General features: G+C 48.5%; 1 protein-coding gene across 9 annotated transcripts in view; it reads left to right on the top strand.

Moving 5' to 3' along the window:
* The window catches only part of LOC138821456 (rho guanine nucleotide exchange factor 2), a 68,916-nt gene extending 45,200 nt beyond the window's left edge, over positions 1-23,716 (top strand). For 5 of the 9 annotated variants that reach the window (XM_070013689.1, XM_070013688.1, XM_070013685.1 and 2 more), the window contains 21 exons: positions 2,746-2,890; positions 4,899-4,966; positions 5,296-5,359; positions 7,577-7,706; positions 7,929-8,038; positions 8,193-8,339; positions 8,882-9,132; positions 9,328-9,453; positions 9,814-9,931; positions 10,110-10,358; positions 14,618-14,694; positions 15,077-15,246; positions 16,254-16,321; positions 18,448-18,648; positions 18,992-19,108; positions 19,233-19,300; positions 19,419-19,454; positions 19,665-19,715; positions 19,913-20,356; positions 20,920-21,103; positions 22,566-23,716. In XM_070013689.1, coding sequence (XP_069869790.1) covers positions 2,746-2,890; positions 4,899-4,966; positions 5,296-5,359; positions 7,577-7,706; positions 7,929-8,038; positions 8,193-8,339; positions 8,882-9,132; positions 9,328-9,453; positions 9,814-9,931; positions 10,110-10,358; positions 14,618-14,694; positions 15,077-15,246; positions 16,254-16,321; positions 18,448-18,648; positions 18,992-19,108; positions 19,233-19,300; positions 19,419-19,454; positions 19,665-19,715; positions 19,913-20,356; positions 20,920-21,103; positions 22,566-22,639 — 2,898 coding nt within the window. In that variant the 3' untranslated portion in view covers positions 22,640-23,716. Of the gene's footprint in view, positions 1-2,373; positions 2,525-2,745; positions 2,891-4,898; positions 4,967-5,295; positions 5,360-7,576; positions 7,707-7,928; positions 8,039-8,192; positions 8,340-8,881; positions 9,133-9,327; positions 9,454-9,813; positions 9,932-10,109; positions 10,359-14,617; positions 14,695-15,076; positions 15,247-16,253; positions 16,322-18,447; positions 18,649-18,991; positions 19,109-19,232; positions 19,301-19,418; positions 19,455-19,664; positions 19,716-19,912; positions 20,357-20,919; positions 21,104-22,565 lie in introns of those variants that run through there. The other 4 variants (XM_070013693.1, XM_070013692.1, XM_070013687.1 and 1 more) reach the window with 4 other exon arrangements.
* The last annotated feature ends 1,511 nt before the right edge of the window (positions 23,717-25,227 follow it).

Below are 25,227 nucleotides of genomic sequence, written 5' to 3'. Positions count from 1 at the left end.
AGTTGTTGACTCAGACCCTGCACACTTCCCTTTTCTACCCTTAGGCACCAGGCCACTGTTCTCCCCTCCCCCAACCCCTGACTGCTAGTGTAACTGCCCTGAGCATGGCTGGAGCTGTGGTCAGGACTGGTTTATGGCCTCACTGGGTTGTAATTCTAATTATTTGTCCCAAGGTCCCAGCCACTGGGACTCAGATCCTTAGCCTCAGTTGTTCTTTTTCTGTTGTTGTTGGTCATGGGGCTTGAACTCAGGGCCTGGGTGTTATATTCCTGAGGGTTTCCCCCCCCCCCCCCCCCCCCGCTTTGTTTTCTCAAGATTAGCACTCTACCACTTTGAGTTACAGCTCCACTTCCAGTTTGCAGGTGGTAAACTGGAGGTAAGAGTATCACAGCTTTTCTGCCAGGTCTGGCTTCAAACTTTGATCCTCAGGTCTCAGTCTCCTGAGTAGCTAGGATTACTGGCTTGAGCCACCAGCACCCAGATGGTTGCTGTTTTGATTTCTGAGAGGCAGGGCTACCTTGAAAAGAGTGGTCTGCTTCTAGAACTGCCTTATGTCCTTTAAGAGTGGAGGGAAGCAGGAAGCCAGATCTGAGATCTGAGGCTGAGATCTGAGAATCACTGAAGGAAGCCAGCTCCAAAGTAGTCTTTGAGATTCTCTGATTAACCACTAAAAAAAGCTGGAAGTGGAGCTGTAGCTCAAGTGGTAGTGTGCTACTAGCCTTGAGCAAAAAAAGCTCAGGCCCAGCTGGGCGCTGGTGGCTCACGCCTGTAATCCTAGCTACTCAGGAGGCTGAGATCTGATGATCGCGGTTCAAAGCCAGCCCGGGCAGGAAAGACTGTGAGACTCCTATCTCCAATAAACTACCAGAAAACCGGAAGTGGCACTGTAGCTCAATTGGTAGAGCGCTCGCCTTGAACTGAAGAGCTGAGGGACAGCGCCCAGGCCCAGAGTTCAAGCCCCATGGCCGACCAAAAAAAAAAAAAAAAAAAAAAGCTCAGGCCCCTGACTCAAGCCCTAGGACCATGACAGAAGAAGAAAAAGAATGGAGGGAAAATTAAGAAACCTCAAGTGACAACTGAGGAAGGTACTAGAAGAGGTGAGGAAGAATGATGTCCTCACCATCTCACCTCCCGCTGTTTCAGAAGCTCAGGCTTAAGTAGGGACTGACAAGAGGTCAAGAAAGCAGAAGAAGCTGGTAGAAAGCTTACAGAGGAAAGGCTGGGAAGGAACATATATGGAGTGTGTCCTATCTCCATGGAGATCAAGAGAAGGATGCGGCTGGGTGCCAGTGGCTCATACCTGTAATCCTAGCTACTCAGGAGGCTGAGATCTGAGGATCACAGTTCAAAGCTGGCCTGGGAAGGAAAGTCTCTGAGACTTTTTTTGGGGGGGAGGGTCAATTGTTTTTTATTTATTTTTTTATTTTTATTTTTTTGGTGGGGATCAGTCGTGGAGCTTGAACTCTGGACCTGGGCACTGTCCCTGAGCTCTTCAGCTCAAGGCTAGTGCTCTCCCACTTGAGCCACAACGCCACTTCCAGTTTTCTGGTGGTTAATTGGAGATGAGTTTCTGGACTACTTTCCTGCCCGGGCTGACTTTAAACCATGATCCTCAGATCTCAGCTTCCTGAGTAGCTAGAATTACAGGTGTTAGTCACCGGGATCCAGCTTCTGTGAGACTCTTATTTCCAATAAACCACCAGAAAACTGGAAGTGGCGCTGTGGCTCAAGTGGTAGAGCGCTAGCCTTGAGCTGAAGAGCTGAGGGACAGTGCCCAGGCCCAGAAGTCAAGCCCCATGACCAACCAAAAAAAAAAAAAATACTGATGGATGGCGTAGATGGTAGAAAGGATGTGGGAGACCAGGACCAGTTGGATGAGGAACAATCTGGAGCTTCCACAGGTTTTGTCTCTGAAGAGGAATATGAGAGGAATAAGTTTGTTTGCAAGGGAGCTTTTCCACTAGGACATCCCAGCCTGCTGGCTGATTTCCTTCCTTAAAGGTGCCAGAGAGGAAGACTGACCTGAGGTCAGAATGAGGCTCCCCTTATCTAGAAGTCAATGGGAGACATGCTGCCTTCCAAACAGAGGCTTTGGCTGAGAGAGTGGGTGGAAGAGTTAGAGGTTGGGGGACCTGACCTCTAAGTTGAGGGTAGCCATTGAGGTGTTTTGCTCCTTCAGCCATTATTAGAGGGAACTCCTGCCCCTCTCATTCCTGCCTCCCCCCTCCCCCCCACTGCCACTGTGACTGCCATGAGATAGCGGCTCTAACACTGGTTGTCATGGTTATGAGAGGAGCTAACTCCCATAGATTGGAAAGCGCTGGTGAGCTGGCACCCTCTGCTTTGCCTGCTCTTCCCTCCTCTTTGCGCATCTTCCCACCCCCCCACTCCCCCCAGCACAGAGAAGAGCGTACAGCAGCCCGGGGGCGAGCAGAGCTAAGGCTAGGAGGTAGAGTGAGGACGCAGAGATCGGAGAACCAGGGAGATGAGTGGCAATAGGAGGCAGCCCAGCCGCAGGGGCCAGGTAGGTCAGGGGTCCAGAAGCCCTTTGCACCTGGCTCTCCCTCGGCCTGCTCACTTCTGGACAGCTGCCCCTGATGACACCTTGTTGCAGGCTGTTTTGAGAATGGTCTTTCCAGCTCAGCAAGCAGGCATTTCTCTGCTTCTGCCCTCAACCTGTGACTGGACTCCAGGCACCCTGATGCCACCTAGCTTCACCTCCTGTTTCTTGCATCCCTTCCACAGAACCGGGAAAAGGAGAAGATGAAGGAAGCCAAGGACGCCCGTTATACCAATGGGCACCTCTTCACTACCATCTCAGTTTCGGGCATGACTATGTGCTATGCCTGTAACAAGAGCATCACAGCCAAGGAAGCCCTCATCTGCCCAAGTAAGTTGTCCCCTGAACAGATTTGGTGACTACCAGTTGTAACCTGTCATTTCCGCCCTGGATCATAAGGGAAGCTCTCCTCTGAGCCCAAGTGCCAGGACCAGATGCTTCTTTCTTATTCTCCTTCCTCTGGAGGGTGGTGGCTATTGGAATGTGGCAGAAGCAGGTCTAGCTGGGGATGTGGATGAGAAAAGCTGGAATGGCTCTTTGCAGCTGTCACCCGCGGGGTAGCCTTCTTGCTCCCTGAACAGCTGCTGAGGGGAACTGACTGCAGGAGGAGGAGGACTTGTGTGTGAAAAGTGGTGGGAGAGGAGCTGGGGAAAGCTGCCAGCCTCACAGCTGGCTTTGTCCATCTTGCTGGGCAAAACTGGACATTCAGGACCTCAGGGTTCCATTGTCCTTTCCTTTCTGATACTTGTGGGTAGAGTCTGAAATCATGTCCTTTCAAGGACAAGATGGGATTAGAACACCGTCTTAGATTTCTAGTCTAGACAGTAAGAAAGGACCCGTGCATGAGGGAGTGTCAGCCAGAAATCCCTTCCTTCCTGAAGTTGTTTATGCAGAAGGCTCTAGCTCGGGCCTGCTCCCTCAAATTTATGGCAACTATTTGCCTTTGATTAGAACAGGATTGGAGGCATTATGACTGGCTGCTGACCAACGGGATGAATTTCCTAGCTTCCAAATGAATCCCTTTGGTTTATGGAGAAGAAACCCAGAAAGAACTTCCTCCCTTCTTTCTCACTGCTCCATTTAGAGTTGGGAGGATGAGGAGGGAACCCCCATCTAGATTCCTCTAGAGACTTGACAAAATACCCAGTCCGGAAGCTTGTTGCCAGGGGAACTGGGGAGGCGGGCATTACTATTTTGAGAGCAGGTGGAAAGCGGAGGTTTGATCCAGAGACACTAGGTGTTGGGGGTAGAAGGGAGCTCCTTGGGAGGGGGGGGGTGGGCAATGTTGTAGCCCCCACATCTGTCTAAACCTTCTGCCCCACCCTACTTGCCTTGTATTTGTGGAAGTGAGCTTGGGGCTGAGTATTGTCTGAAGGAGTTAGCAGCGTTTCCGGTGCTGGGCGGGGGAGGGGAAGCTGGAGAGGGCCAAGGGCTGAGAGTGTGTTGGGAAGGGGACATCAGTGGTCCTGTGCCTAGACTTGGCTATCCCTCCTTTTTCCTCCTCTTCCCTACTCCATGGCGAGGTGGGGCAGAAAGTGGGGGAGGAGCAGATGGAGTGTGTGGGAGCTGTAGGTTTGCCTTGCGTGGTGAACAGGACTCCCTGGGCCTGGAAGGGAAGAGGCAGCCTGACTGGGATCAGAACAGAAGGCTGATAGATTGGCAGGGAAGGCAGGGCAAGGCGTGGACCTGTTTATTCCCCACTAGATCCATCAGCCTTGGAATTGCTCAGACCCAGCCAGAGGCAGTGGGCATATATGTGCGGCACTGGCAGGAAGGAGTAAATGCCAGCTCTGCTACCAGCAAGAGGGTATCAGGCTATTGATTACAACATCTCCAGGACAGGCTCCTCATCTGTAAAATAAGGGTAGTGGCACCCACCTCTCTGGGCTGTGGAACACAGTCAAGGTGGAGCATGTCCTTAGTGCTCAAGGAGTGTTCACGTCTCCCTACCCTAGCCCCCACCCCAGCTGCCATCCTGTCATCGTGTGGTCTGTGGGAGTCCTTGCTCTCATCCTCCATTGTGCTTCTCCAGCTCATCTCTAACAGCAGTAACTCCTCTTCCCTGTAGTCCACATCTCAAGCTTGCTTCAAGTTCAGAATTGTTCACTCCTCCTGACTCTGTGATTCCAGTTCACATCCAGACCCCTCTCTCACTTCACTTCCTGCTTGAAAAGAAAGAGGGAGGTGGGAGGAGAAGGGATTAAGGTGTGGTAATTATTGAGAAGTATGGGAAGGGGGGAAATACCTGTGGCCAGGGGGAGATGGGTGTCTGCACATGGGTGTGTCCCCTCCTGTACCACCCAGCCCTCCCTTTACCCTCTTTACCCCACCCTCCCAGCCTGCAATGTGACTATCCACAACCGCTGTAAAGACACCCTGGCCAACTGTACCAAGGTCAAGCAGAAGGTGAGATGACAGGGAGGGCAAAGGGCTGGGGGAGAGGGTAATAAGCGTGTGGTGCCCTCATGCCTTTGCATTCATTCCCTACCCTGTGTTCCTCCACCCTTCTTACCACGGGGCAGCCCAGACCCTCAGCCCCAGGCCTCAGACCCTAGTGGATCAGGCCTACTGCTGAAGACATGGCCCCACATCACTGGGCTTTGCCATCCTGATTCCTGTAACCATAGCGCTAGCTTCTCCCCAGGGAGCAGTGCTCAGTACCTGCTTCCTCCTCGGTTCTGGGGGGTGATCCTTAGGTGACAGCTGTTCTTGGTGTCTCTTGCTCTTTCTCATAGCAACAGAAAGCTGCTCTGTTGAAGAACAACACTGCCTTGCAGTCTGTCTCTCTTCGAAGTAAGAGTGAGTAGTTGGGTATTGGGGAGGCCACCATAAGCCCCTGGGACCCCAGGCTTCTCAGCTCATGGGCTCTGCTGCCCCCCTGAGGTTATACCTGGACACAGCAACTTCCTCTAGTGGAAGTGGCTAAAAGGGGCATAAGGAAGGGGATGGTCTATATTCTTGGGCTTAGAGGTAGGACAGGGGAATCCTTATAGGGATGAAGGATTGTGATGGTCTGTCATTTGGGCCTGGTACATGCTGTATTAGTATCATTTACCTGGTTTTTTTTTTGTTTTTTTTTTGTTTTTTTTTTTACTAGGGATTGCACTAAAGGTCTCCCAGTTGATAGGCATGCGTTGTACCATTTGAGCCACACCTCCAACCCCTTTTTGACCTTTTTTTTGGTTGTTGTTGTTGTTGTTTTGGTCAGTCGTGGGGCTTGAACTCTGGGCCTGGGCACTGTCTCTCAGCTTTTCAGCTCAAGGCTACGCTCTACCACTTGAGCCACAATACCACTTCCGGTTTTCTGGTAGCTTATTGGAGATAAGAGGTTTTACGGACTTTCCTGCCGGGGCTGGCTTTGAACTGCAGTCCTCAGATCTCAGCCTCCTGAGTAGTTAGGATTACAGGCATGAGCCACTGGTGCCCGGCTTTGGTTTTGTTTTTTTTTTTTTGTGCTGGTCCTGGGCCTTGAACTCAAGGCCCAAGTACTATCCCTAAGCTGCTGTTGCTTCTCTTTCTTTCTTTCTTTCTTTCTCTTTCTTTCTTTCTTTCTTTTCTCTCCTTCCTTCCTTTCTTCTCTCCTTCCTTCCTTCCCTCCCTCCTTCCCTCCCTTCCTTACTTTCTTTCCTTCTTTCTTTTCTTCCTTTCTTTCTTTCTTCTTTCTCTCTCTTCTTTCTTGCTCTCTCTTCTTTCTTGCTTTCTTTCTCCTTTCTTTCTTTCTTTCTTTCTTTCTTTCTTTCTTTCTTTCTTTCTTTCTTTCTTTCTTTCTTTCTTTCTTTCTTTCTTTCTTTCTTTCTTTCTTCTTCCTTTTGCCAGTCTTAGTACTTGAACTCAGGGCCTGGGCTCTGTCCCTGAGCTTCTTTAGCTCATCTGTAAAATAAAGGTAGATGCACCCACTTCTATGAGCTGTGAGGCTAGCAGTCTACCACTAAGCCACATTTCCAGCCTGTCCTTAAGCTTCTTTTGCTCAAGACTATTGCTCTACCACCTGAGCCACAGCTCCACTTCCGGGTTTTTTTTTTAGTAGTTTATTGGAGATTAAAGTCTCATGGACTTTCCTGCCTTGGCTGGCTTTGAACTGTGGTCTTCACATCTTAGCCTCTTCAATAACTAGGATTATAGGCAAGAGCACCAGCACCTGTCTACATTGGTTATTTTTTTTTTTTTTTTTGTCGGTCATGGGGCTTGAACTCCGGGCCTGGGCGCTGTCCCTCAGCTCTTCAGCTCAAGGCGAGCACTCTACCATTTGAGCTACAGCGCCACTTCCGGTTTTCTGGTAGTTTATTGGAGATAGGAGTCTCACGGTTTCTCCTGCCCGGGCTGGCTTTGAACCGCGATCCTCAGATCTCAGCCTCCTGAGTAGCTAGGATTACAGGCGTGAGCCACCAGCGCCCAGCTTACATTGGTTATTTTTGAGGTATGCTCAGTAAGTTAGCCTGGGGATTGGTACTCCTACTCATGCTTACCTGTGTTTCTGGGGATGATAGGTGTACACCACTATACCCAACCACATTGTACCTCCCCTGTAGGTGGCACACACAACCTTGCTGAGCCATGAGTGAGATGGAGTTTTAACAAACATTTTGCTTGGGCTGGCGCTCAAACCGTGATTCCCCCAATCTCTAGTAGTAGGGTTAGAGGCTTGAATGCCTGGCCTTGTATTATTATCACTGCATTTGGTAGTGGTTTCAGTCAGATAGCTTTGGTGTAACAACATGGTACTTAGGCAGAAAGATCAGAGCCCCAAGTCTCATCACCATTGGTCCTGATCAGGTCTTCTTACTTTTTTTGAGCTTCACTTTGCTCAGTTTGTTTCAGGGAGGAAGTAAGGCAAGAAAAAGCTCTGCAAACATTGGAGGATAGCACAGATGTAAAGTGACATTATAAGTGTTTCTTGGACCAGAAGGGCCGGGAGTGGCGCCAGAGAATACCTTGTTTCTAGTGGAGGAGCTTGGGAGGCTGGAACTCTGGGGAGGCAGAGTTTGATTTTTGCCTGCTTGGCCTCTCTCCTGACAGCAACTACCCGGGAGCGGCCTACCTCTGCCATCTACCCCTCCGACAGCTTCCGACAGTCCCTCCTTGGCTCCCGCCGCGGCCGCTCCTCCTTGTCTTTAGCTAAGAGTGTTTCTACCACCAACATTGCTGGGTGAGCCTCTTTTGGGGAAGGGAAGACCAGATATATAGCAAAGTATGGATCCCAAAGGTGGGGACTAAGGTTTTTTTTTCCATCTCTGAGTTGAGAATTGTAGACTGATAAGTAAGGAGAACTTAGGGTGACTGCCTTTCAAGTTCCCAGTCTTGGTTCCCCTCCTGGGAAGGGATATTCTGCCTGAGTAGGGATGATGTAGACAACCTTCACTTCCTTCAGACATTTCAATGATGAGTCTCCCCTGGGGCTGCGTCGGATCCTTTCCCAGTCCACAGACTCCCTCAACATGCGAAACCGAACCCTATCAGTGGAATCCCTTATTGATGAAGGTGAGCATGCCTGAGGCTGGAGAGACTTGGAGGAGATGAAGCAGGGCTGGTGGGAGCAGCCTTGGGAAGGGCAGGGAGACAAGGGATGTAAAGGAGGGCCTAGAAAGCAGGAAGGAGGAATCAGTTCCTAGTTTCTTCCTCTACTGATGCCCAGGTGCAGAAGTGATCTATAATGAGCTGATGAGTGACTTTGAAATGGACGAGAAGGACTTTGCAGCAGATTCCTGGAGCCTTGCTGTGGATGGCAGCTTCCTGCAGCAACATAAAAAGGAAGTGATGAAGCAGCAGGATGTCATTTATGGTGAGCCAACTGCATCACCCCAGCCTTCTTCCCTTACCAGGCCCTGATTGTCTATGTTCTCCTTTCTAGCAGTCTCACCTCTCCAGACTCTTTATCTCCATGACCCTGCTTGGCATCAGGTTGCTCCTTAGGCCTTCATCTGGTCTCCAAGGCCCCATATTTTGTTTTGTTTTTTTGAGACAAGGTTTTGTTAGGTAGCCAACAATCCTCTTGCTGAGAATCCTCCTGAGTGCTGAGAATACAGGCATGCACCAATCATACTCAACTGCTCCATCTTTATCCCTTTTTCTTAACGTGGTTCTCAGTTTTCACTCTGCCTCTTTAATGTACGACACCATGCTGGGTGTGGGAGGCTTAGATGTATAGAAGACACATGGTTCTTTTCCTAAAATAGTTGATAATCGTCAGATGACAGGTGTAAAGATTAAAAAATGATTTAAGATCCCACTAATGCAGATGTTAACTTAAAAGGGACCAGCCAAGGGGCCCACAGATTGTGCTCAAGACAGAGTAGAAGGTTGAATGACCCATTGTCCCCACAGAACTAATCCAGACGGAGCTGCACCATGTGAAGACACTGAAGATCATGACCCGCCTCTTCCGCACTGGGATGCTAGAAGAACTACAGTTAGAGCCAGGAGTGGTCCAGGGCCTATTCCCCTGCGTGGATGAGCTCAATGACATTCATACCCGCTTCCTTAGCCAACTGTTAGAACGCCGGCGCCAAGCCCTGTGCCCTGGCAGCACTCGGAATTTTGTCATCCATCGTTTGGGTGACCTGCTTATCAGCCAGGTGGGAAAGGGTAGGACCCCTGGGTAATAGTCATTGAAGGAGGAGTGAGCATTTTTTTTTTTTTTTTTTTTTGTCTCCAACCACACTCCAGAGGCAGGATGCCAGCCTGTTTGGCAGGAGGCTGGAGGTATGCCCAAGGGATAAGGTATGATTTTGTGAGAAATGTTGACTTGGCTTTGCTCTCCTGACATCTAGTTCTCAGGTCCCAGTGCAGAGCAGATGCGGAAGACCTACTCAGAGTTCTGCAGCCGCCACACAAAGGCCTTAAAGCTCTATAAGGAGTTGTATGCTCGAGACAAACGCTTCCAGCAGTTCATTCGGGTGAGCCAGCCTCTGCAGATCCAGACTCACAGCCTCCTCATAAGCCTAAATCCATCTTCCTCATTCATGGGAAGGTCATGTGTGATCTGTGCCCACCCAGACAGCAAGTACTGGCTACCCCTTTAGATTTGTGGATCCTGTCAAGAGTTAACCCTCAGAGAAGACAGTATCTCCTACTAGTTTCCCATCCACTTTTCCTGACTTTGTTGGGTTGATCCTTACCACAAATGGGGGACATTGTCCCCATTTTCCAGTTGATGTCACGTAGACCAGTGTCAGGTAATAGCCAAGGCAGGACCAGCACCAAAAGCTAGGACTGGCATCTTTCGATAGCCCTGAGCCCTGCCTCTTCCTTTGCAGAAAGTGACCCGCTCAGCTGTGCTGAAGCGACATGGGGTACAGGAATGCATCCTCCTGGTGACTCAGCGCATCACCAAGTATCCAGTGCTCATCAACCGGATCCTTCAGCATTCCCATGGTGAGGAGAAGCACCAGGGAGGGGGGATATTATGGGTAAGGAAAGGCTGGGATGATAAAGGCTCAAAGGGCAGGTATGGAGTTATGGGAAGCCTGTAAAGGTAGAGTTGGGACACAGTGGGAGTTAGGACTGGAATGACAGTGGGTAAGTTGTCCCCCATGTTGGCCTTCTGATACAGGAATTGAGGAGGAGCGCCAGGACCTGACAGCAGCACTGGGGCTAGTGAAAGAGTTGCTGTCGAATGTGGACCAGGATGTTCATGAGTTGGAGAAAGGGGCTCGCTTGCAGGAGATCTATAACCGCATGGACCCTCGGGCCCAGGCCCCAGTACCTGGCAAGGGCCCTTTTGGCCGAGAGGAGCTTCTGCGGCGCAAGCTCATCCATGATGGCTGCCTGCTCTGGAAGACAGCGACAGGTCGCTTTAAAGGTCAGTAGACCTTGCTGAGCGTGGTGGTTCACATTTGTAATTCCAGCACTCAGGAGGCTGAGGTAGGATGATCATAAATTCTGGGTCAGCCTTGACTATATGGGAAGTTCAAAGTCGACCTGGGCTGTATAGTGAGACGCTATCAAAAACATAAAAATAAACAAAAGATCAGTGATTTGCTGGGAAGCGTCTACAAGAGTCCAGAGTTAGAATGGGAGATACAGCCACTCTTAAGACCTCTTAGGGCTGGGAAGGCGGCTCAGTGGTAGAGCGCTTGCCTTGCATGCCTGAGACCCTGGGTTCGATTCCTCAGCACCACATAAAGCAAAAAGAAAAAAGCTGGAAGTGGTGCTGTGGCTCAAGTGGTAACCTTGAGCTGAAGAGCTGAGGGACAGCGCCCAGGCCCAGAGTTCAGGCCCCATGACTGGACCCCCACCCCCCCCAAAAAAAAAAGACTTCTCTTAGCTGGGCACTGGGCTCACGCCTGTAATCTTAGCTACTCAGGAGGCTGAGATCTGAGGATCATGGTTCAAAGCCAGCCCGGGCAGGAAAGTCCATGAGACTCTTTTTTTTTTTTTTTAGGTCCGGTCGTGGGGCCTGAACTCTGGGCCTGGGCACTGTCCCTCAGCTCTTCAGCTCAAGGCTAGCTCTCTACCACTTGAGCCACAGCTTTTTTTTTCTGCGTATGTGGTGCTGAGGAATCGAACCCAGGGCCTCATGCATTCAAGGCAAGCGCTCTACCACTGAGCCATCTTCCCAGCCCCCATGAGACTCTTATCTTCAATAAACCACCAGGAAAACTAGAAGTGGCACTGTGGCTCAAGTGGTAAAGTGCTAGCCTTGAGCTGAAGAGCTGAGGGACAGCGCCCAGGCCCAGAGTTCAAGCCCCATAACCAAAAAAAAAAAAAAAAGAAAAGAAAAAAAACTTCTCTTTATGTAGGCCTGCACCAAGTATGAGACTCAGTAGGAGGAAAAGATATGTTGTTTATTGCAGCCAAAGTTTTGCATTCTGTTTTTAATATTCTGGACAAGACAGTCTTATGAGTTTATATTCATTTCGGTGGGCCTTGCCAGGCCAGAGAACCATCAGTTTTAATGAAGACATAGAAATGTAAACCACAGTTGAGCATTGGTAGTTCATACCTGTAACCCTAGCTGTCTGAGAGGCTGATATCTACAAGATTAAGGTTTGATGCTAGCCTGGCCAGAAAAGTTCTTGAGACTCTATCTCCAAAATAACCAATAAAAAGGTGGGCTGGAGGTGTGGCTCCAGTGGTAGAGTGCTAGCTAAGCATGCTAGCTGATGAAGTGTGAGATTCTGAGTTCAGACCCCACACCAGCACACACACACACACACACACACACACACACACACACACACACACACACACACAGAGAGAGAGAGAGAGAGAAGCTGGCGCATTGCTCAAGAGTGGAAGACCTGGGCTGTGAGTGTGCCTTAGTGGTAGAGTGCTTGCCTAGCATGCATGAAGCCCTAGGTTCGACTCCTCAGTACCACATACACAGAAAAAGCCTGAAGGGGACTGTGACTCAAGTGATAGAGTGCTAGCCTTGAGCAAAACAGTGCCCAGGCCCTGAGTTCAAACTCCAGGACTGGCCAGAAAAGAAAAGTGGAAGACCCTGTGAGCAAAAGTGCTAGAGCCTCAGTTCAAGCCCCAGTCCCAGGGGTAAAAAAATAGAAATGCAGACCACAGGACAAGATTAAGGCAGTTAATTTCCCCAACCGGAATCCCAGCCATCAGGGCTGTGGAATGCTTTGGCATTCAAGGAGCACAGCTGGGAGTTTCCAGGGAGAGGCTGAACCCAGAGAAGGTCAGGCAGGAAAGGCGAGAGAATGGAGTCCTGTGGGCCTAAGCCCACTTTCCTAGGCTCCCTTTTCAGAATTTTTGTGCACTTGCAAAGTATTCTGTCTAAATCAGCTTTGGGGGTAAGGACTCGGGGACAAAAACAACTGACATCTGAGGCCAGAGTCTGCCTGCTCCTCTGTGTCCAGGTCATAAAATCTCTGCTTGGAGGGCCTGGATATTCTGTCTTCACCAGCTTCTTCCATTTCTCTCCTTTTCATCTCTCCCACACAGCAGCTAAGAATATAAAGCATCGAGGGTTAAAAATAGCAAGGCTACAGAGCTCTATTTCTGAGCATTTAGCAAAAGCCCTCCCATTCTGTATGCCCACAGTTAGTAAGATCCCAAGGATGAAGGGTGAGTGTATGTGTTCTTGACTGTGACATCCAGGTTGCATAGAATTGACCTTTGTTGGATGAGGGCTGACCTCTCAATCCTCCTTTAGTAGACAGGAAGTGAACTTTCTCCCTTTACTGAGCACAAAGTGAAAAATAGGAATATGCCAAGGCAGAAAGAATTTAGGTCAGATACCTAAAAAAGTTTTTTAAAGATTTTATATTAGGGCTGGGAAGGTGGCTCAGTGGTAGAGTGCTTGCCTTGCATGCCTGAGGCCCTGGGTTCGATTCCTCAACACCACATAAGCAAAAAGAAAAAAGGTGGAAGTGGCGCTGTGGCTCAAGTGGTAGAGCGCTAGCCTTGAGCTGAAGAGCTGAGGGACAGTGCCCAGGCCCAGAGTTCAGGCCCCACGACTGGACCCCCCACCAAAAAAAAAAAAAAAAGATTTTATGTTAGCTCGGTGCTGGTGGCTCACACCTGTAATCCTACCTACTCAGGAGGCTGAGATCTGAGGATCACAGTTTAAAGTCAGCCTGGGCAATAAAGTCCCTGAGACTCTTATCTCCAATAAACAACCAGAAAACCAGAAGTGGTCCTTGGGCTAGAGTGCTCGCCTTGAGCTGAAGAGCTTAGGGACAGCGCCCAAGCCCAGAGTTCAAGCCCCATGACTGACAAAAAAGAAAAAAAGATTTTATATTAGACTGGGAATGTGGCTTAGTGGTAGAGTGCTTGCCTCGCATGCACAAAGCCCTGGGTTAGATTCTCAGTTCCACATAAACAGAAAAAAAAACTGGAAGTGGTGCTGTGGCTCAAGTGGAAGAGCGCTCCCCTTGAGCTGAAGAGCTAAGGGACAGCGCCCATGCCCTGAGTTCAAGCCCCAGGACTGGCAAAAAAGTAAAAAAAAAAGATTTTTATATTAGTTAGATGCTAGACATGAAACTTAAAGACTGGGAAGCCCATAAAGGCTAGGAAATGCATAGCTCCTATTGGTCTTAGAATCCTTAATAACATAAAGGCCTTGGACCCAGCCCCATGTGGCATACACCTTTAGTCCCAGCTATTCAGGAGGCTGAGGCCAGAAGGTTGCTTGAGCCCATACAAGTTCAAGACCAGTCTGGGAGCTGGGTGCCATTGACTTAAGCCTAAATTCCTAGCTTACTCAGGAGGCTGAGATCTGGAGGATTGCTAGGCAATCCCTGGCAGAAAAGTTCTCTACAGACCAGTGTCAGTGGTTCATGCTTGTGTTCCTAGCTACTCAGGAGGCCAAGGTCTGAGGATTATGGTTCAAAGCCAGCCTAAGCAGGAAAGTCTGTGAAACTCTTATCTGCAATTAACTGCCAAAAAAGCCAAAGTGGAGCTATAACTCAGGTGGTAGACTGTTAGTCTTGAGCAAAAACACAAATTAACTTAGGGACAACACCCAGGCCCTGAGTTTAAGCTCCAGAACCAGCACCAAAAAACAAAGAGAGAGAGAGAGAAGTTCCTTCTATTTCATCTATAAGTAACCAGCAAAAAGCAGGAATGGAAGTGTGGTTCAAGTGTGGTAGAATACTCTCCGAGTAAGTGCAAGGCTGATTTCAAACCTCAGTGCTACCAAAACAAAACAAACTATTGGACCCTTCCACCCAGAAGAATACACATATATGTTATATTGATACATCCAACTGTTTATGCAACTTCAGAATGTTTACAGAGCCCCTGGAGCTAGCAGTGGCTATCCTGGGAACCTGTAGACCTTTGGTTAAGAAGCCTGATCAGCTGTGGCAGTTTTCTATAAAAGCACTGAGTGGTCTCCTGCTGTCCCTGCTAGCTTAAAAGGGTGTTTTATCTGGTATCACATACATCTCTCTTTTCCCCTTCATTTCTCTGCTCTCAGAATGAGAAAGTGGGAGGTCTACAAAGGTGGCAGAAGCAACCAAAAAAAAGGGGATTAGGGGAAGAAGAGGGGAATGGGAAGTTCTATCTAATGGTGTAGGCCTGATTCTTGGAAAAAGCACAGAGAAATGGCTGCTCAATCTCTCTAGTGCTGACCATTCTCCCACTTTATACTCCTACCAGATGTGCTAATGCTGCTCATGACCGATGTGCTACTGTTTCTCCAAGAGAAGGATCAGAAGTACATCTTTCCTGCTCTGGTGAGTCCTCATTCTCTTAACACTTGCAAATGTCTCAAGCTCTGCTTGCTTTCTTCTCCAAGTGAAAAAGCCCTAGAGTCTTCCTGTCAATTATTATAACTATTACTATAATAAAATAAAAGTTAGCTATCATTTTTTGCTATCATATTATTGTATTCAGATATTTCAATATTTATGAGGAAAGTCCATTTTTAGCCACTGGCATTTTATAGATGATGAAAATAAATCTTAAAGTTAACCTGACAAAGGTCATACACATTTCCAAGTTCTCTCTGAATGGCCCAGAAGAGGGGGTAGGATATCTTCCTCAATCCTTTGGGCATTCCAGGATTGAAGACCCAATTAGCTTAGGATTCCCAGGCTTAATTCTTTCTCCCAACAGGACAAGCCTTCGGTGGTATCACTGCAGAATCTGATTGTTCGGGACATTGCCAACCAAGAAAAGGGGATGTTTCTGATTAGCGCGGCCCCTCCTGAGATGTATGAGGTGCACACAGCATCCCGGGATGACCGGAGCACCTGGATGCGAGTCATTCAGCAGAGTGTGCGCGTGTGAGTGTGTGCCTGCTGCTTGTGTTATTTGTACATATGGCCTCAAGTACCTATGGCATTTGTGCTAAGCCTCAGTACCACCTGGGAACAGAACCTAGCTTTGACAGGGAGGAGCAGTGGCTGAGAGAATCATGTCAAAGTTTATATGCTGAAAACCTCAACTACCTTTCAAATGTAGCATGAGCTGAAAAGCCAAAGAACAATTAGAATGGTCACAGCTGCCAGCCAAAAGGACAGTTTGAGCCTCATTAACATCTTGATCTGTAGGCAAGAGACTGTTTTTTGGATTATATTGCATTTTATCTTTTCTGAAAATGAAAAAAAGAAGATAATAAAAGCATTGATGTTAGAGAGAAGATGGGATGGTTCCCGTTAAACCAACCTGATAGAGCCAAGAAGGGAAGTTTACATGTAAAAGTGTTTATGCATCCAGGCCTGTAATCCTAACTACTCAGAAGGCTCAGATCTGAGGATCATGCATGGTTTAAAGCCAGCCTGAGCTGGAAAGTCAGTGAGACTCTTACCTCCAATTAACAAAAAAAAAAAAATTGAAAATGGAACTATGGCTCAAGGTGGTAGAGTGCTAGCCTTGAGAAAAAGAGCACAGGAGCCAGGTGCCAGTGGCTCTCACGTGTAATCCTCACTACTCAGGAGGCTGAGATCTGAGGATCTTGGTTCAAAGCCAGCCTGGGCAGGAAAGTCTGTGAGACTCTTATCTCCAATTAACCTTTAGAAAATCCAAAGTGGCTCTGTGGCTTAAGTGGTAGAGCACATGCCTTGAGCTAAAGAGCTCAGGGACAGCACTCAGGCCCAGAGTTTAAGCCCTAAAGATGACAAAAAATAAATAAATTAAAAAAATAAATAAATAAAAGTCAATGAAGCCAAGATGTGAGGAAGCTTACTAGATAAGGGGAATGTAGAACATGTATCAGAAGGAGGGAAGACTGATTATTGATATGTAACCTCACATCTGTCCGCCAACCCCACCTGACCTATTACCTCTCCAGATGTCCATCCAGGGAAGACTTCCCCCTGATTGAGACAGAAGATGAGGCTTACCTGAGGCGGATCAAGAGTAAGTCCACCCACAGGGAGCTTATGAAATACGTTGTGATATATCCATACAAATATTATGCAATTGCTTAAAAGATGAGATGATTCTATGGGGGTGTTTTTTAGTTGTATAATGTCCCTAGTAAGGGTCTAATTGAGCTGCTATACAAAAACACCAATAAAGACCGGTGCTGGTGGCTCACACCTGTAATCCTAGCTACTCAGAAGGCTGAGATTTGAGGATCTCGATTCAAAGCCATCCTGGGCAGGAAAGGCCTTGAGACTCTTATCTCCAATAAACCACTAGAAAACCAGAAGTGGTACTATGGCTCAAGTGGTAGAGTGCCCGCTTTAAGCTGAAGAGCTGAGCGCCCAAGCCCAAGAGTTCAAGCCCCATGACAACTCCAACAAAAAAGTTTCTTCACCAAACAATGGTGGCTCACACTTATAATCCTGTCTGTTTGGGAATACTAAAAATCAGAAGGATTCGAGGCTGAGGAGGTTTGAGGCCTGCCTGGGCAAAAAGTTTGCAAGACCCTGTCTCAGCAGAAAAGGTTTGTTGATGTGTGCCTGTCTTCCTAGCTATTGTGGGAAACATAAATAGAATTGATTTCCTGGCCAGTCTGGGCAAAAAGTGAAACCTTATCTCAAAAATAACCAAAGCAAAAATAGCTGAAAGACTTACCTAGCAAACATCAGGCTGTGAGTTCAGTTCCTACTGGGCTTAGCACGTGGCAGTGTGTAACTCGCTGTAGATAAAGCTGGGAAATAATCTGCCTGGGCAGCTATGTCCAAATGAAACTTGTTCACATTCTGTTTTTTTTTTTTGGGGGGGGGGTCCGGTTGTGGGGCCTGAACTCTGGGTCTGGGCGCTGTCCCTCAGCTCTTCAGCTCAAGGCTAGCACTCTATCACTTGAGCCACAGCACCACTTCCGGCTTTTTTCTTTTTTGCTTATGTGGTGCTGAGGAATCGAACCCAGGGCCTCATGTGTGCAAGGCAAGTGCTCTACCACTGAGCCACCTTCCCAGCCCCGTTCACATTCTATAATTAAAGAAAGATGGAAAGAATATGGTAGACAATTTAATCTTTGGCATAAATCTTTGTCACTTTTGTTATAAAAACAAAATGTGTTAAAGAAAAAATTTGGGGCTGAGTGGTAGAGCGTTTGCCTTGCACGCATGAGGCCCTGGGTTCGATTCCTCAGCACCACATAAGCAAAAAGAAAAAAAAAAGCCGGAAGTGGCGTTGTAGCTCAAGTGATAGAGTGCTAGCCTTGAGCTGAAGAGCTGAGGGACAGCGCCCAGGCCCAGAGTTCAGGCCCCACGACCAGACCTAAAAAAAAAAAAAAAGAAAAGAAAAAGAAAAAATTTGAAGGTTGGGAATGTGGCTTAATGGTAGAGTGCTTGCCTAGCATGCATAAAGCCCTGGGTTCAATTCCTCAGTACTACATAAACAGAAAAAAGCTGGAAGTGACACTGTACCTCAAGCTATAGAGTGCTAGCTTTGAGCAAAAAAGCAGCTCAGGGATAGTGCCCAGGCCCTGAGTTCAAGCCCGAGGAAAGGCGAAAAATAAAAAACAATAAAAAATATTGAGCCATACACTGGTGGCTCAGGCCTGTAATCCTAGGTACTCAGGAGGCTGAGATCTGAGGATCGCTGTTCAGAAACAGCCTGGGCAATAAGGTCTGTGAGATTCTTTTTTTTTTTCTTTCTTTTTGCTTATGTGGTGCTGGGGAATTGAACCCAGGGCCTCATTCATGCAAGGCAAGCGCTCTACCACTGAGCCACCTTCCCCGCCCGTCTGTGAGATTCTTATCTTCAGTTACCTACCAGAAAACCAGAAGTGGCGCTGTGACTCAGGAGGCTGAGATGTGAGGATCATGGTTGGAAGCCAGCCCAGGCAGGAAACCTTCTGAGACTTATTGCCAGTAAATTATTCAGAAAAAGCTGGAAATGGTGCTATGGCTCAAGTGGTAGAGTGCTAGCCTTGAGCAAAAGCAGCTCAGGGACAGCACCTAGGCCTAGATTTCAAGCTCATGAGCAGCAAAATAAAATAAAATAAAATTCTGCCTTTCTTCCTAGCCAACCTCTGCCCTGTGGCTGTCCCACTGAGTTATTCCACATGCTCACCTTTTTCTCACCCACAGTGGAACTTCAGCAGAAGGACCGGGCACTGGTAGAACTGCTGCAGGAGAAGGTTGGACTGTTTGCTGAGATGACCCACTTCCAGGCAGAAGAGGATGGCAGTAGTGGGATGCCCCTGCCCAGCCTGCCCAGGGGCCTTTTCCGCTCAGAGTCCCTGGAGTCACCTCGTGGCGAGCGGCTGCTGCAAGATGCCATCCGTGAGGGTGAGTGAGGGAACTCTCCAGGAAGAGTTTAGGCACATTTGTTCACCATCACCTAATGTGGACGTATGGGCAGACCAGAGGGATTATCAACTCTTCAGCCCAAGTACCTCTTCTGTGCCAGTTCCTCAGAATATCAGGGAGAGACATGGTCCTTATGTGTAAACTTACATGTCCTTGGAAATATTAAATGACCTTTGGCCCCCACATGACCGAATGAAAGCCTGCCCACTACCTATGTAGGGCATTTCTAAATACCAGCTGAATAGTCCATGTGTGTTCAGTGGATGGCATGACTCCTGGGGTTCTGTCATTCCTATCCTCATCACCTCCTTTTTTCCATCAGTGGAGGGCCTGAAAGACCTGCTAGTGGGGCCTGGAGTGGAGCTGCTCTTAACATCCCGAGAATCCCTGCCCTTGGAAACAGACAGCGGTGGTAACACAAGTCCTGGGGTCACTGCCAGTGAGTGCTAGGGCCGGGGACTAAGGTAGTAGGTGGGGGGCACTAAACAGAATGGGGGCTTCAGGGACTCAGTAGGGTGAGCCTAGGAAAGTGATTTCAAAACCTTCCTTTTCCCCCTCAACAGATGGAGAGGCCAGGACCTTTAACGGCTCCATTGAGCTCTGCAGAGCTGACTCAGACTCCAACCAGAAGGTGGCTTCTCTAGAGGTTTTGGGGCTTGGCTAGAGGGTGGGAAGGTGCAGCTGGCCTCTGGGGCTGGCAGTGGGGACTTGTGTGTCCGCTGATTCTCCATCCTTGCCCCTTTCTGCAGGATCGAAATGGAAACCAGCTAAGATCCCCTCAGGAGGTAAGTGGGAATCTGTTGGTATGGGAGACAGGATGATATTCCCAGCCTGAAAAATTGTATCTCAATTTAGGGAGGGTGGAGAAAGACAACACCTCAAAGTATCTCTCCAGATAGTATTGTTCCCTCACCCACACCCATACTTGTTCAGCTTCTGGGCAGTGCTCCCATCCTAAACATGGGCACTGTTCCCACTCTCTCCTTTGTCCTCAGGAAGTGTTACAGCGATTGGTCAATCTCTATGGACTTCTTCATGGCTTACAGGTCAGTGGGCAAGGGCTGGGATGGGGAAGGATTATAGCTGTGCAGAGAGGTGGGTGTAGGTGGGCCTAGTTACCCTAACAGTCTTTTCTAAGTATTCCCTCAGGCCAACCTCTACAGGATTAATCCCCTGGGCTGAGAGGAAGGTGTAGAAGGAAACAGGCTGCTGATGCACCCCATGTGTCCCCATCCCATCCCAGGCAGCTGTGGCTCAGCAGGACACGTTAATGGAAGCCAGGTTCCCAGAGGGTCCTGAGCGTCGGGAGAAGCTGACTCGAGCTAATTCCCGGGATGGTGAGGCTGGCAGGGCCGGGGCTGGGCCTGTGGCTCCTGAAAAGCAGGCCACAGAGCTGGCACTACTGCAGCGACAGCATGCACTGCTGCAAGAGGAGCTGCGGCGCTGTCGGCGGCTGGGTGAAGAGCGGGCAACTGAGGCCGGCAGCCTGGAAGCTCGGCTCCGGGAAAGTGAGCAGGCCCGGGCTCTGCTGGAGCGGGAGGCTGAAGAGGCTCGAAGGCAGTTGGCGGCCTTGGGTCAGAATGAGCCACTCCCAGCAGAGGCCCCCTGGGCCCGCAGGCCTCTGGATCCTAGGAGACGAAGCCTCCCAGCAGGCGATGCCCTATACTTGAGCTTCAACCCCCCACAGGTAAGGCAGCATGTAGTGAACTGACCTGGGCCAGATTCAGGTGTCCATAGAACCTCAAAGATACTGGACTGTTGGAGATTTTTAACTTAAGAAATCAGGCAACAGCTAGGTGCTGGTGGCTGATGCCTGTAATCCTAGCTACTCAGGAGGCTGAGATCTGAGGATCATGGTTTAAAGCCAGCCCTGGCAAGAACATTCATGAGAACTCTTATCTCCAGTTAGCCCCCAGAAAAACCTGAAGTGGCGCTGTGGCTCAAGTGGTAGAGTGCTAGCCTTGAGCTAAAGAGCTGAGGGATAGCACCCAGGCCCAGAGTCAAGCCCCACAACTGACAAAAAAAAAAGAAGAAAAAGAATTCAGATAAGTGCAGGGACAGATGCTGAAAGAAAACAACCTGGATGGTCAGCACTAAAAGAAGCCAGTGGTGGCAGATGTTGCTGGACCCCAGAGGAAAGAAAGCCTGTGTTGAGGCCTAGTAGGGCCCACTGCCCTTAGCTAAGCAGATCCTGCAATATTCATGTTGCTCATCCCCTGGCTTACTACTTTTCCTGCCTACTATCCATAGCCTAGCCGTGGCCATGACCGCCTGGATCTGCCTGTGACTACTCGCTCCCTCCACCGACCCTTTGAGGACCGTGAGAGGCAGGAGTTGGGTAGCCCGGAGGAGCGACTGCAAGATAGTAGTGACCCAGACACAGGCAGTGAGGAGGAAGGGAGCAGCCGACTGTCTCCACCCCACAGTCCACGAGGTGAGAGAGTGGTGGGGGTCATGGAATAAGTGTAGGCCATGGCCTGGTATGTTTCTAAGTGAATGGCTGCTGATGCCCACAGTCATTCCAGGTGGGCCAGGACTTCCTGTACTGAGCAGGGGTGGAGCTCTAGGAAGCAGAGTGGGGAGGGGTTTCTCCTCTTAATTGCTTGGCAACCCTTAGGCTTTGCAGGTAGAAATCCATTTTTTCTCTTTCAGTTTTATTTAAAAAATATTTTGGGGGTGGGAAGGTAGCTCAGTGGTAGAGTGCTTGCTTCACATGCATGAGGCCCTAGGTTCAATTCCTCAGCACCACATAAACAGAAAAACCGAAAGTGGCGTTGTGGCTCAAGTGCTAGAGCACTAGCCTTGAGCTGAATAGCTGAGGGACAGTGCCCAGGCCCAGAGTTCAAATCCTACAACTGGAAAAAAATTAAAAAAGGCTTTACTAAGGGATTGCCAAGAAAACCATTTTTAAGGTGAAACAATTTCAGAAGCTTTCAAGTCTATAGTTCCTGAAGCTCCCAGTAATTTGTGCAGGAAATACAATCTAATCAAAGAGCAACTTAATTGTAGTTGGTAGGCTGGCTGGATACCATTAAGCCATGTTTTTATCCCTCATGATAAAATTGTAAAAAAAAAAAAAAAAAAAAAAAATTCAAAAAAAAATTTTTTTGGGCCAGTCCTGAGGCTTGAACTCAGGGCCTGGGCACAGTCCCTGAGCTTCTTTTTTTTGTTGTTGTTTTTGGTTGTGGGGTCTGAACTCTGGACCTGGGTGCTGTCCCTTAGCTCTTGAGCTCAAGGCTAGTGATCTACCACTTGAGTCAAAGTGCCACTTCCAGCTTTTTCTTTTACATGTTGCTGAGGAATCAAACCCAGGGCCTCATGAGTGTATGAGGCAAGTACTCTACCATTGAGCCACCTTCCCAGCCCCCTGAATTTCTTTTTGCTCGAGGCTAGCACTCTACCATTTGAGCCACAACGCCACTTCCAGCTTTTTCTCTTTATATGATTGAACCCAGGGCTTCCTGCATGCTAAGCAAGCACTCTACCACAAAGCCACCTTCCCAGCCCTGATTATAATTGTATCTTTATATATCAAAGACTTAAGGGTCTGGGAAGGTGGCTCAGTGGTAGAGCACTTGCCTTGCATGCATGAGGCCCTGGGTTCGATTCCTCAGCACCACATAAACAAAACAAAAAAGCCGGAAGTGGCACTGTGGCTCAAGTGGTAGAACGCTAGCCTTGAGCTGAAGAGCTGAGGGACAGCGCCCAGGCCCAGAGTTCAGGCCCCACGACCGGACCCCCCAAAAAAAAAAAGATTTAAGAATTGGCCCACTGCTGACTTTTCCCTCACCTGAGCGTTTATCCCTCCACAGTCTGAAGATGGGGAGGCAGTAATATAGGGGTGTAGTTTGTCATGGGAAAATCTCACTCACTGGCTTTACCTTGTCCCTCTTCAGACTTTACTCGAATGCAAGACATCCCAGAGGAGACAGAGAACCGAGATGGGGAACTTGTGGCTTCAGAGAGCTAAGCGGGCCCCTCCCTCTGCCCAGTGTCCCCCTGAAGAACATTACTGAGGGGGACAAAACTTGAGAACTCCAATCTGCCAGTGATGAGGGAACATTTGAAAGAACTGCTAATTGTCCTTGCCAGCTCTGGGATCCTTGGATACCTAGGGCCATTTAGGAAGTGGGGGATTTAGGCCACAATAACCCCCAGTGGCATCCAAAAGCCTACACCACAGATGCCAATTTTTCATGCCTTCTTCCCTCTACTTTAGAAAAATTTATTTATTTATTGTTTATTAGTTTAGGGGGAGAGAGGAGACTTAAAGGACCAGAGACATGGGAACCAAGCCATAGGGATCAGGGGCCCTTCTCCTTTAACACTACTGGGGTCTGGGTATTCAGGCTTAGCCATGCGGCTGCAGGGTTCAAGTCTGACACTCTCCCCAGCAAACATGAAAGAAAGCAAGACCACAGCCAGGGCCTACTACCCCTTTAAGGAGGGCTGTGGGCAGGACTTTGTCCCTTTCCTACTCCTGCTACCCTCCTACTGCTGTTCTCCCTTCTCTCCATCCTCCACGGAAATCTCAGGGAGATAACCTGGCTTCCTAGAGTTGATGGAGTAGAGGTTAGGGTGGCCATCTTGGTTTATTTGGGGGTGAGAGAAAAATCCACAGGGACCAGAATGTTTTTGTTGCTGTTGTTTTTTGTTTTGTTTTGTTTTGTTTTTGTACCAAAGCCAACTGCACGTGTTTTATATTTTTAAGAGAAGATTGTAGGCACTTAGAGATCGTAGCCTTCTATCTCCACATCTCTGAACTTGAGTGGTGGGGGAGAGACAGTGACTTCTCCCTTCATCTATAGTAATGGGGCTCCTATTCTGACCTCTTCCTTGGCCATTTGGAAGAAGTTCTAGTGTGGGTTGGGAAATCTCTAGAAATCCTAACCTCATCACCCACCTTGGCAACCATGACCTAAAACCTCAGTATGAATTTGGGGGGATTTCAGTGGAACCCCCCAATGCCTACCAGCTCCAGCCATTTTTCTGCCAATTTGATTGTTTTAAAAAAAACCACACAGAAAATTAAAGACCTGAAACCCCATGAGGTGCTGTTTTGTAATGACTACATATTCTCCTGTTGGGCTGGGGGGAAGTGACATAGGTTCCTCTAAAGGTGACTTTTCCTCTCCACTGGCAGTTTCTGGTGCCTCAGAAGAAGTGCTACCAAATGCAGCTGCCAGTCTTCGGCTTTTTCTGAGTAGTTTACTGGAGATAAGAGTTTCATGGACTTTCCTGCCCAGGCTGGCCTTGAACCTTGATCCACAGATCTCAGCCCCTTTGAGTAGCTAGGATTATAGACATAAGCCACCAGTGCACAGCTTAAACTGCTAGTCATTTTAAATAGCAACTCACAAATACAAATGCCAGGATAAAAATGAAGTAGTGGACAGGAAATGTGGCTTAGTAGTAGAGTGCTTGCATAGCATACATGAAGCCCTGGATTCAATTCCTCAGTACCATATAAACAGAAAAAACGAAGTGACACTGTGGCTCAAGTGGTAGAATGCTAGCTCTGAGCAAAAGAAGCTCAGGAACAGTGCCCAGGCCCTGGGTTCAAGCCCTAGGGCTGGCAAAAAAAAGAAGTAGCATCCAGTTTCTAATGACTTGGGGATTCAAATGTTAGAAAACTTGTTTCATCTTATTTGCATGTTGTGGTTACAAAACACATCTACCTTTTGCCCCCTTTGGCAACAGTTCCTGTTGCCCTCTCCCCAGTGTTATTCTCGGAACTAGCCCCTACTGTACCCTGGTTCATCTCCAGTATCAGAGAGAGCCCTGGGGTGATGGACTGCTCACAACAACTACTTATTTGCTCATTGCCTCTTGGAGAGAGTAACTGGTTTCAGTTCTTGCTTTGGGTTTGGCTCATTTCCTGTTTCTGACAGATGCCCTTGGGCTATGGGGGTGGGGACAGAGCCTACGGTTGTATACCGGTTGGTGTGAGTGTACAGCCTCTGGGTTAAGAATGAGGCTCCAGGCAGGATACCTAGTAGGTTTATGCTTGTAATCCTAGCTACTCTGGAGGCTGAGATCTGAGGATCCTGGTTCAAAGACATCCCCAGCAGGAAAGTCCAGGAGACTCTTATCTCCAATAAACCACCAGAAGTGGTACTGTGGCACAAGTCGTTAAAGCATTAGCCTTGAGCAAAAAGTCCAGGAACAACCCCCAGATTCTGAGTTCTCAAGCCCCATGACCAAAAAAGAAAAAAAAAAAAATTCTCATTTTATGCACTAGGTGCAGAAAGGTGGCTAGGCCAGGGTAGATAACCCAGGAATAGCCAGTCCTAGTTTCAGCCCTCTACTCCCCCCACATACACTTGGCTACTCTGCCAAAAAATACTAAAAAACTTCAAGTTTCAAACACTCTAAGGTTTAGCATCTGTCTTCTATGAAAGAAGAGCTGAGGCCTGAATTTGGAAAGTCCTGTGGGGATAGAGAGGTAGGGTTGGTGTTAAGCATCCAAAGGACCACCAAGATGGGGATGTGGAAAAGCCACAGCTCCTTAGAGAGAAACACTGTTTTATTCTCAGCAGCACTGTTGTGTCACCCTTT

The sequence above is a fragment of the Dipodomys merriami genome, unplaced genomic scaffold, assembly GCF_024711535.1.
Source record: "Dipodomys merriami isolate MVZ:Mamm:240054 unplaced genomic scaffold, mDipMer1.0.p SCAF_92, whole genome shotgun sequence".
NCBI lineage: Eukaryota > Metazoa > Chordata > Mammalia > Rodentia > Heteromyidae > Dipodomys > Dipodomys merriami.
The sequence above is the reverse complement of the archived record's forward strand: the minus strand, read 5'-3'. Positions and strand labels throughout refer to the sequence as shown.